Source organism: Antrostomus carolinensis, unplaced genomic scaffold, assembly GCF_000700745.2.
Source record: "Antrostomus carolinensis isolate BGI_N321 unplaced genomic scaffold, ASM70074v2 scaffold54367, whole genome shotgun sequence".
Classification (NCBI taxonomy): Eukaryota; Metazoa; Chordata; class Aves; order Caprimulgiformes; family Caprimulgidae; genus Antrostomus; species Antrostomus carolinensis.
In genome coordinates this window covers 6,742-18,522 of record NW_010329155.1, presented here as the reverse complement: position 1 = coordinate 18,522, position 11,781 = coordinate 6,742, and the positions used below count along the sequence as shown (strand labels likewise).

The following is an 11,781-nucleotide window of genomic DNA, read 5'->3' as shown; positions in this document are numbered from 1 at the left end:
GCTGGAGCCCTGGGCTTTGCCGAAGGTGTCCAGGAAATGTGCTGACCCCCCTAGTAGGATCTCCCACTCCCGCCCCCTGCTTTTTCCAAAGCATCGCCTGTTGCCACTGTTTCCCTCACGATTTTTTTATTAATTAGAGGATCCATTTTCCTTTCTACTTCCGCTGTTCACTTTAACGTGTGTAATACGGCATTAAAAGCATTGACGTTTCATGAGAGTAACCAGCCACCCTTTCTTGCGCGCAGATGCAGAGGCGCCCGTGACGGGGTTTTCTCGGGGCTTGTATTTACCCAGCGTCTCTCTTTCTTTCCGTAGCGCTGTATGCGGTGAAAGTGCGGGCCGAAGCCATGCAAACGGCGTCGGAAGCTGTCCCCAGTGGAATGCTATCGATTATCGGTCGGCGAGAGGCAAATTACAAATTTGCCTGCTTGGAAGCCCGTAAACACTGTGAATCGCTGGGTATAGAAAACCCTGTATGTGAAATTTCAAACTATTTGTTTCCAGACAGCAGAGTCATTGCAGGACATTTACAGGTATTGCTTCAGAATAACTATTCCTTTAGTTGAATTTAACATTTCAGTTTTTTAAACTTTGAGCTTCTGTCTGCAAGTTATGTACGGCCTTAGTTTGTCCAAACAAAAGTATTGGATCTGTGGGGGTTTTGTTTTTCCGGTGTGTGCTCAGTTGTTGGGTAGGGAAATAAAGGAATCCCTTTATTGCGATAAGTCTGATGAGATGGTTCTTGCGGGGTGACTGAGGAAACCTTTTTCATGCAAGACTCTCACTTTTCTCTCTTTTATAGGCTTTGGAGTTTTTGCAGGAGAATGCCCGAAAATATTATTTTACACGTACAAAAATGCTTCCAGTCAGTGGGGCTTTTCATACCAGACTTATGGAACCAGCAGTAGAGCCACTGGCTGAAGTCCTAAAATCTATTGAGATTCAGAAACCACTGCTCTGTGTCTATTCCAATGTCGATGGCAAAAAGTACATGCACTCAAAGCACATTCAGAAGCTGTTAGTGAAGCAGGTGGTTTCACCTGTTATGTGGGAACAGACCATGCATTCTGTATACGAAAGAAAGCAAGGGACAGAATTCCCTTACACGTATGAAGTGGGGCCCGGGAAGCAACTAGGAGCTGTTCTCAAAAAATGTAACTTAAAGGCCTGGAAACAATATAAGCATGTAGATGCTCTGGAAGATGAGGAAGCAGCAGAGACCTAAGTAGCCTTCTGAGAAAAATCCACGCAACTTGGTTTTTCTGCCTAATTTAAAAATAACCGTGCTCCCAAGAGAGGACATTTTAAACATTGGTGGCTTCTCGCGATGAAAACAGCACTGCGCGCGTAATCGCAATGAACGTTTTCCTTCCCCGTGTGCCTCGGGTGTGGAAGGGGAGGGCAAAGTCTGGCTCTTCCATCTGTGTTGGGACTGCAGAACTGCCAATAAACATGCCAAATAGCCTTCTGGTTGGCCTCTATCCTGCAAGAAACTCCCCCTATTTTTTTTTTTCCTTTTTTAAAGGTTTTTTGAGGGTGTGGATTCAAGTTAAAGTCGGTAGCTTTGGCCGCCTGGTGCAAGGATCTTCTGCGTGGATATGGAGGTAGAACCAGGCTCTGGGTTTTGGAGGGCTCTGCACTGGGCTCGAGGGTGCATCTAGAGGAGCCGTCCGGCTGGTACGGCTTTCGGTATGTTGGTGATCCTGTTTTATAACTCGACCAACTTTTGGGACGTTTGTTTGTGTAAAATTCTTCTATTTCGTGTCCATATTGCCAGGTAGCAGCTGGGTAAGGGAGGAGATGTTATTAGGAACATGATTGTCTTAAATAAATAATAAACTATATATCTTTCTTGGTATTTTTAATGCTGTGGAGTGCATGATTACTGGCCTATAAACAAGACATGGATGGAAGTAGTTTTTCTTCCAGTTGTCCAGTGCTGTGTTGGTTGTACTAAGTTACCAAAGGGAGGAGAAGTTTTTCACAGCTTACCAAAACTCCCCATCTTTCCAGGGGTGCAGGGCTTTTGTCATCCCTGACTGAGTCTCTGAGGCTGCGTAGGCTGAATTGGCCCTGTGGATGATTTTTCTTGACAGAGCAGCAAACAGCAGTGCAGGAGAATTTGCGTAAAGATCTTTTTTGGGGGTACCTTTGTACAGGGTGAACCATTGGTAACAGCGCCAGGGAGGAGGATTTGAATCTGGGATTTCGGTTCTCTCCATGTTCTTGACTGTGGTTTGCCAGCTTGTACATTTTTTGAGTGCTGGAGAGGAGGGGGTTGTCCAGACCCCACCTGGAAAGAGCTTCCCAGTTCCCTTGTCAGCACCAGCTGTGGATGGGTGAGGGTTGGTGGCAGGTCCTGGGGTGGGTGGGCTGTGGGGGGGAGCACACACTGCCTCCAGCACCTCTCGCCATGCCTGCAGTGCTCCAGGTGGCACTCGGAACAGCTTTAGCACCAAATCCATGGGTTTGGGGTCTGTAACCAACCTTTGGCTTATTAAAATGGGTCCAGTTGTGTTAGAACGTGGTGCTGCCTGTGCAAGATACCTGCAGGGTGGGCAGAAAATGTGCGCTTGCTCTGCTGGCTCTTTGTAAGGGTACTGAAAGCTTTAGAAAATGCAAGAGGCCGGTATGTGGTAGGGGATCATGTACAAACAAGCAGGGGAGGTTATGTGGTGCATATTGTAGTGTGACCAGAAGCTTCAACTGAACTCTACTTTTTTTTTCTTTTTTAATTTTTGTCATTTTAATGATATATTTAACAGATACATAGGAAAAAATTAGGATATATTACTTCAATGACCATACATGTCTTCAATAATTTATTATGAAATGCAGAATAAATTCCAATTACAGCATTAACTACTTCATAATATCACATTTATGAAAGGGAAAGTGAATTTTAAAATACTGGCCTCAATTATGATTGCTTAGTGGAGTGTATCATTAAACAGTTCTTTTGTGAACTGGAACTGGCAGCTGAGCTGACCTTTACAGTACAAATTCCACTTTTGGCATGTGTAAACATTAACTATTAGTAAATATATGGAAGAATTGGACTATTAGAGGCTGCCAGTTAAGGGTTGGGATTACTGTAAAGAAAATTATTTCGGTGGAGGCTCCCATGTTGCAAGTAAGGTGTTAATTATTCAATAAAGCTGAGCAAAGCCATCACTAGGTGGTTAGAATATCTCAACTAAATGCGGCTCATATGATTAAATGCTGAATTACGTGCTGTGTTAGAATTGTGTTTCTGACTCCATCTTGTAAGACCAAATGCAACAATAGTGATTTTGAAACCAGCTTTTATGATGGTGGGAACTGAGCATGTTGGTGCCACTCATTTTGGTTTTAGTATTGTGCTTTACAGTTGCTCGACTTTTTAATTATTTAACTTCTTTGTGGGAATTTTGGAGATCTGTTTTCTACGTGTATTGTTATTACTATTTTTTTTATTTTTCATCATTTCACTTTGTTGCACACTTTGCCTGGAATTAAAGCTCTTTGGGAGAACCATGCTAAAAACCTCTGCTTGCCAGTGCAGAATATTAGATAACCTTTGCACCTTCGTCCGCTGCAGAGCGCTGAAGGGACGTCCATATCCTAAGAGCATCCCACTCTCGTGAGCCTTGTTTAATCAGTGGGAAGGAAGAACCATAGCTGCCGTGTGGGTGTTGGCTTTTCTTTGGCGCAGCAGTTGAGCCTGTGCTGAGGTGGCAAGCTGTGCGTCGCTCAGTGAGCCTGGTGTCTTCAGAACCCTTAGAAGCAGTTCAGAAGCCAAGTGGGATCATACTTGTGTTGATGCTGTAGTTGGTATCAGCTAAAAAAGTGTGATGGAGATCTTTGTGCCTCTGTATCAAGGGCGTTCAGGGCTTGCGTTCGTGTAGCGCCCGGCAGCACGACGTCACCTTGCTGTGTGGCTGTAGGTGAGCGGAAGGGTGTCTGTGTGTGGTAAAACTTGTCTGTGGCCAGGCAGAGAGCAGCACGCAGAGTAATTAAGAATCCTGTATGTTAGTATTGTTATCTGTCTGTCTCTTATGTGCTTGCTCATCTGTCCCTCCTGCTTCTGGAAACTGAATGTTTAAGACGTGAAAAGTTGGAGCAGTTCCTTCACCGAGGAACAAGCAGAAACAGGAAGTGGAAAAAAAAATCAAGTGCTGTAAACTTTGTCACGTGAGGAGGTACGTAGTAAAAAACCAAAACCTCACTGTCTCCTGAGTCACAGTGCAGAGCCTTAACCCAGAGGCTCTTTACTCAGCTCCACAGGTGGGAGGGGAGCCTGGTGATTCCTGTTCGCTGCGCTGCTGCAGTTGGTCCTAAATCTTGTTGCAGATGCTGTTTGCTTCTGTGTTTCACTTGCTTTGTTGGTGTGGTTGCATTTTATATTCCTTGAGACTGTGTTTTGCTCTGTACACGCTGGATGCTGAACTTCCTCTCTCGTGATTCAAAATGTGACATTATTGATTGCAAAAGTGTGAAAAAGCAGAGTCATGCCACACAGCTGTCAGACAGAAGAGGCGGTGGGATAGTCTCCCACTGATCATTGCGCCCCTGCGCAGAAAGAGTATTTACCTAGAAATAACTGAAATTATTTCCTAGTGTTAAAATGATTCTGAGGGCAAGAATCAATTTTTTGACAGCTGGTTCTTCTTTGACACTTGCATAGATTGTTTATTAGACTCTTGATGAGAATGTTCACCCTTCACTAATTAATAACTTTAACACGTTTTCTGTCACACTGCTGTTATGGAGTTAAACAGAGCAGTCAATTCACTGATGAAGTTCTGATCTGGTTTTGGGTTCTGTGGCCAATTCAGACTAAGGTTCCAGATGTGCTAATTGTGCTTTTCTAGGAATAGTTTGCCTCCCTGCTGCTGACGGGCAAATTGGCTCGAGGGCATTTTGAAAAAAAGGTGATGCTAGAATATGTGCTGCTGCTGCTGCTTGAACTTTTGGGATATGTTGGAGCCATCACCCTCTGCGTTCCTTCTTTGCACACTTTCTTTTTTGCTCTGCATTTCAAGTCAATCAAAGATATTTCACAAAGTCCTTTAACATGAAATGGTTGAATGAAATACTCTAGTCGAGCTTTTTTTTTGTCTTTTTTCTTCCCCCCCCCCCCCAAGAATATTTTGAGATGGGCAGTTAGGATCACCATGGGATTTGAGCACCATTCATGAAAGAGAGGAAAGACATTCCTCAACCTGCTTAAACTTGACTGTATTGTCAAGTAATACCAAGTTACTTTGGTATTCGTCTCCACTGAAGAAGAGTGGTTCAAATTCCTTGTCTGATTTAAAGCAGGGACTCAAACTTGAAACTCCAGCCTCTCAGATGAGTGCTTAAATCACTAGGCCATTAAATGTCATGTTTTCCTGTTTGAAAAGTGCACGAACCGTGGCAGTCGCTTGACTGGGCAGGAAGCAGGTATCCCCTCTGCTGAGGGGAATACCCAAACCACAGAGATGCACTTTCGTTTTCTTTCGCTGAGAGAGTCTATAACCATATACAGTGAAAAGCAGCTTCAACAGCAAAGGGCAGGGAAGATGCATCCAGATACAGAGAATAACTCGGTACGGCTGGGGCACGTTGTTGAGCGAGAAGAAACCCAACTGTGTCCTAGTGGCCGCCTGAGGAGTATGCGAGGGTGACACCTACGCCATCTCCATCCTGTAAGCTGTGATGTGTCATCAACAAAATCCCTTTTCCAAATTCAGTCAAATTCTTGGGTTTTTTTCTGGGCAACTCGAGTTTTACTTGAAAAGAGGCAGAAGTATATAAAAATCTATTGGTAGATTTCTGAAAAACTCTGGAAAAATAATAGCTTGGCTTGAGTGGCCTCAAGTACCAACCCAACCAACTTGCTTGCTAGCTCATTCTAACCACTGTTTTCCCAATAAACTATCATTTCATATGCTACTTTTACTACATAAGAATCAAACAAAGCCTGTCCTCTAGTCTCAGATAGCAAAATGTGCAAGATGAAATATTGTTATTAATGTGTGGTAGCACAGACTTGTAAAATAAAGTAGGTAACACTGTCAAACATTTGAAGCAACAATTTTATTTTAAAAAAGTATCATGGTTTTAATCTTTACTATTGCTCTAACAGTGTTAAAATTTAAAGGATGTCCAGCATGCCTTCAGTCTTCCCCACATCCAGAACCTCTTTAAGAAACTCGTTTATATGAAATAGACACTTTATATTGTATTAAAACAAACACAAAAAAGACAGACTTTCTAATCGCCTGGAGTCACATTTCAAAACTAGCAAGTCAGGCAGTTATCCAGCAACAACCTCCTTATTTTAAACATTTTTCTTTTTTAAAAAAGGTATGAAATAGCAGTGACCCAGCACTAGCCTAGGTTTTAAATATAAAAGAGATTTTTATCAGTGTAAATTTGAAAAACAAACCAACTGCCACCACCTGGGTGTTAATGATATTGGTCAGAGTCCAGCAATGACCTCCTATTGTAATTCTCTGTGTTAATTCTGCAGTCCATAATTCATGGCCCACCAAAAGGCAACAACAAGCAAGGCTGCAGGCACCAGCTTTTGGCAGACACACCTGAAAGGAAGCCTGCAAATCTGCGGGGAGAAAAGAGAAGGTAATTAAAAACAACGAGCAGTGAAAAGATGGTGCAGAAAAGCCAAGCAGAATGCTGCGTGTGAGGTCAGTGTGGAATGGAGAGCACAGTCCAGTTCTGCTGCGGGAATGTGCCTCGGGGTCTGGTTTTACTGGTGGCTGCTGCAGTGGCAGGGTCATATCCAGCCTCTAAAGAATCTTCCTCCCTTCTCTGGGGTAAACACTGGGTGAAACACCACTGGTGTGGTTTCACTGGCCTGCTTATCTTCCCCAGAGTAGACCCTTACAGCTTCTTATGGTGGGAGATGCCTTCCCTCTGCACGGGGAGCCCCTGTGAGTTGTGTGGGACTTAGGCAGCTGTTTGCAGACATTGGGCATACTGTGTCTAAAATTGAGAAATTTCAGCCTAAAAAGAAAAAAAACAGGGCAATGGGGGGACACCAACAAACTAAGGAATAAACCCAAACCTAGAGCTGCATTACATGCTGTACTCACTGACACTTTACACAGGAGCTGGGTGTTGCTGTTACCTACTTGTCAACAAAGAGGTGGGAGAAAGGGAAGGGAGCATACCCAGCTTCCATAACCAATGATCCTCTTTGTCCAGTTATTGTTCAAAATATTTCCAAAGCTTCTTATAACACTTTTAATAATATTCCATGTCTGGAAAACACTGATAGCAACCCTGGTGATTTAAACAAACAAACAAACAAAAACAAAGTAAAATTTAAAAAAAAGGCACAGGGATAGAAAATTTATTCTAAAAGTTGGCAAATAAAATACCAAGCTTTAGAAAACTACAAAAAGAAACCCAAAACTCCAGCACGGTCCTTCCTGAAAGTCTATGTATACATGTATATTTCTCTAAATATTTAGGAAGAAGACCTGGCAACTTAGTAGGGCTTTGAAAGCTAAAGATAATTTGGTTTCAGAAGGAATTGATCACTAACATCACACAAGGAAACATGCAGTAGAGCTCCTGAATGGCAGTCTTGTGCCTTTGCTCTTGTTTCAAACTTGGAGCAGCACAACCCAAGAGCTGTTGATCTCTAATGAATCAGAGTTTGGGGCAACAATACAGGGCTGGCCCGGCAATCCCACAGGGTCTCTGCAGCGTGAATCCAGCTTTACTGGGGCAGAAGTTCTGTGACCATGTGCTATGTCCAGGAACACAGCTGCAATTGAACTGCATTCTCTGTAAGTCTGCAATAAGGGACCGTCCTCCCCCTGAAGTTAGGAGAGGTGAGGTAGAACTGCACCTGAGTACTTGGGAGTTTGGACACAGATGATTTACCTCAGGTAAGGACATTACTGCATGTCAGTTAATCCGCAGTTAGTAACTATCCCCAACAGCCCTGTCAGCTCACAGCAGGTAGAAGGCAATTCAGACTAGTCTGGCTCCGTTTTGTATGTGCACGGATTATGTGATGTGCAGTAACATGTTAACCTGAATAGACTGCAGACCTCTCATTGCTCAGCTGTGCTTAAAGACACTGTCTAACCTAGAAAACTACTGTGCTACTGATAAATTTTAGATACCAAGGAACTGTTTAAGCCTTTAGACTGTAAATGGCTGTAGTCTGTGGAAACAATTTACATTATAAAGCTCTTCCTTTTAAACCAAGCTGCAGTATCATGGGTTTTTTAGGTTCTGTATAAAGCAGCCATAGTAGCAACAAAATTTTTTACTTTGTGTGCAGGAACATTATTGTTTATCTAACAAAACATTACAGTTTATCTGTCTGATGTGGTTTTTAAAAGGATCTGAAGACTGACAGTGGCAGTAAGGTAACTTACCCATGTGCCAGGTGAAGCAGTGTATCTTCAAACTTCCTGTGGTATGTCCTGTTGAATTCATCCCCAATCAGTGCCAGCTGACGGCCAACCTGGATAGCTGAGCTGTAAGGCATTCGGGATGTGCACGTTAGGGGAAAATACTGCAAAAGCACTCTGCAAATGTCAGGCACAGTTATTCCCCTAGCAGGTTGATTAAGCTGGGCATGTAAAAGCAAAATGTTAAGGGTTTGGGTTTTTTTTTCCCTGTTATTTATGGTTTATTGATCAGGCATCTTATGCCCATATTTATATGCGTACAGAAGTGCTTTCATGTTTTCATAAAAAGCTGCATATTTGGCACTTCTGAAAAACCATATTGGTTTTTTAGGTGTCTCATTTCTGTACACAAGGCAATGGAATTCTGGTTCAGGTTGGTTTTCTTTCTATTTTTTTCCCCCCAAAGTCAAAATATTGAAACAGTTTTCACATCAGACCCTTCAAAACCTCTCATCTTGCCTAACTGCTGGCTTTGTCATTGGACACGTTTACTCCAGTGATTCCCACACTGCAGTGCAGGTCTGCAGCTAATGAGGGATGCCAGGGTATGAACTGACCAAAACCTAAAGGCTCTTAGGGAGGTCCTGGGGCATGCAGAACCTTGAAATACATCTGTGGCACATGTTGATGAAAAAAAATGGTTACACTTTCCCAGTGAAAATTTCCAATTAGATTTAGCTTCTCTTAGGTACTTTTTTTTTTTTTTTGGTAGAAGAATAGTATGACTGTACATTTTTATTTTAACTTGTATTTCTGCTGAGATCTGTTTATGAGATCTGCTGAATAGTAAGTGGCTTAAGAGCTTAATTCTAGAGATCTGCTTAAAAAAACTTGGGCTTGGTTTGGTCAGTCAAACAACAAAAAAACCTCACAGAAAGGAATTTTCACAGATGAGGAGAAAGGCAGCCACTGACTCCTGAACTGGAAAAAATGTATGTATGGGATTAAGAAAAACCCAAAGCAGCACTATCGGTTTGTTGTGAGAGGCGCCTGGAGAATTATGTAAAAATGGCTTCCTCAGCTGCTTGCTGTAACAGGTGGGTTTCTAATGAAGAGCCTCATCTGTGTCCCTGTGCAGGATGAAAACTGACAGACATTTAATGCAGCATAATCTTGTATGGTCAGCATGAAGCACTACAGGTTATCTGCACTTGCATCTATTCCATTTCCAGTAGTATCCACTATGATTATTTGGCTTAGCAGAGTCTTCTGTATAGTCTGGGGGTTTGTATTTGGGGGCAAGGGGGGGAGGACGAGGACAGGGCAAACAGAGGGAGTATTAATGCAGTGTGATACCTGATATTAAATTCCATTTGCTCTGTGGTGTCTGGAATTGTCTGGAGGTTACTGTGGGTTTCCTCTTCTGGTGCTCCATTGGGGTAGCCGGAGAGGACAAAGTGCCTGGGGATTCTCCTCGTTTGAGACATCTTATTCTGCAACAAGTCATGAAAAACAACCCCATGGCTTCTTGTAACACAAGGTCTTTTCAGTTTAGATGGAAATTGTTTGAAGCGCTCTTAAAGTTATCCTTTTTACTTCTGCAGTCAGAACGCGAGCGTTGCTAAGATAACTATTTTGAGAGTAGTCAAAGGAAAGTTTCAGTGACCCAACAGATGTGCAGCAATTCAAACGTGCAGCATTTAGATGGCTGGTGCTTCATATTGGCTCAAAACAGCCTAGAAATTGGAAAATCTAGATAAATATAGCTAGTGTAGATAAGAATAGTCTCTCAGTAGTTTCACTTAGTACAAGATGCTTTTCTGTGATGTTTGCAACCTGCCTGGCATTAAATCACTCCACCCCATGGAGATCCCTGGCAGCAAAATATCTAAAATAGACAATTTCAACAGATTTTCCTAAGTCTTTAATTTAGCTCCAAGTTTACACATCTTCTTCAGCTGGAGGCCACCTCTGTGGAAATTACAAGCAGCTCACCATAGAAATAGAATATAACAAAGACTTAAACAGATTAATAGCTTTCCAAAGGGAAGAGTGGACAGTAGGAACCATGAAAATCACTGGAGTGGAGCTGCCTGTTCCCACAATGGGAAAATTATTCACAACCAGTAGCCAGGCTCTAACATGTAAGCCTGTCATAGCAGGTTTTTTTTATTTTGCTCTTCTCAGCAAAATAAATGTTAAAACTTAGCAGGTTTCAGCATAAGTGGCACATCTCTGATATTGCCAGTATTTGGTAACACTTCCCTGACAGCACGAAAGAGGTTCAGTTCACCAGCAGCAGAGCTTGGAGCAGAGCTGATGTTTTTGTGGTCATTAGGATTGTTTTATTTGGCTTATCGAGAGAAATGACATCAGAGCTGTGGACGGGGATTATTTCAAACTACACACACGCCCTTAGGCAGGTAACACTCCTTCTGCCCCTTGGACATTTGCTGCAGTGGAAGGCTCTGCCTGTTGTCTCAGGAGTGCCTGACGATTAAATTAATGACAGTGTTCTGGAGATGCTCCAGTTTTATGTGGCATGATTTTGGCCAGCTCTTTTATAACCTCTTTGCTTCCCAGCTCCATCATTACAGAACTGACCCCCTTTGTGGATGGAGTGATCTTGGACAGCAGCAAAGGGGATTTCCTCCTGGCTGGATTACTTCATCCTTTTAAGCATGCTCTCTGCAGGTCAAATGAATAAAACTCACGTAGAAATATTCTTAGAGGTGGAGCTAAACAAAGCAAAAGGTGTCTGTCATAATGCTGCTTGGCAGGGGTTTGGTTTGCCACATTTCTGCAGTCCTGTAAACTCTTTTAAGTTTTACTTAAGATGAGGTTGGGCTCTTTGTGCCTCAAGGAAGCCTTGATCTTCTTTCAATATTTTGATGAAATTTACATTTTCCACAAAGCAAAACTATTAATAATTAATGTGTATATATTATTGCTTAAGCAAACACAGAAATATGATACTAAAGAAATGAAAATATACTCAGTTCTACAGAAGTGAAGGCTCCTCTTACTGGTGTTTAATGTGGCTGGGGAAAAGCATGCTACAGACTAGTTTCTCCTGGGTAGATATTAAATGTGTCATACAGTTTGTAGTTTAATATTCTGTTTTTTTTCCTTCTATTTGTAGCATTTCTGCTTTACTTGTATAGACTTTTATAATCTAGGATTTTAAATATATCCAGATTTCTGAAGAGCTGTGTAGTTTAGCAGTGACAAAGAAGAGCTGGGGTCAGGCCTTCTGAATTTTATTGTGACTGCTGTGGGGGACTTGTGTGACCCAACTCTGTTCCTGAGGGGAAATACCAGTCCTTTCATCCAAGGGGGCACCTATGGATTTGTATCTAAAAGCAGCAGAATCTGAACATATTTTACAGGTGAGTTAAAAGGCTTAATTAAATAAGATAAT

The 11,781-nt window shown here is 42.3% G+C and overlaps 1 protein-coding gene across 1 annotated transcript; it reads left to right on the top strand.

The window, feature by feature from the left end:
* Positions 1-3: 3 nt before the first annotated feature.
* MCAT (malonyl-CoA-acyl carrier protein transacylase) lies at positions 4-1,225 on the top strand (the record flags this gene model as incomplete). Its single annotated transcript, XM_010172431.2, has 3 exons — positions 4-25; positions 316-533; positions 803-1,225. Coding segments are annotated over 3 exons (663 nt in total), but the record flags the coding sequence as incomplete, so codon positions are not given.
* Between the last annotated feature and the right edge of the window lie 10,556 nt (positions 1,226-11,781).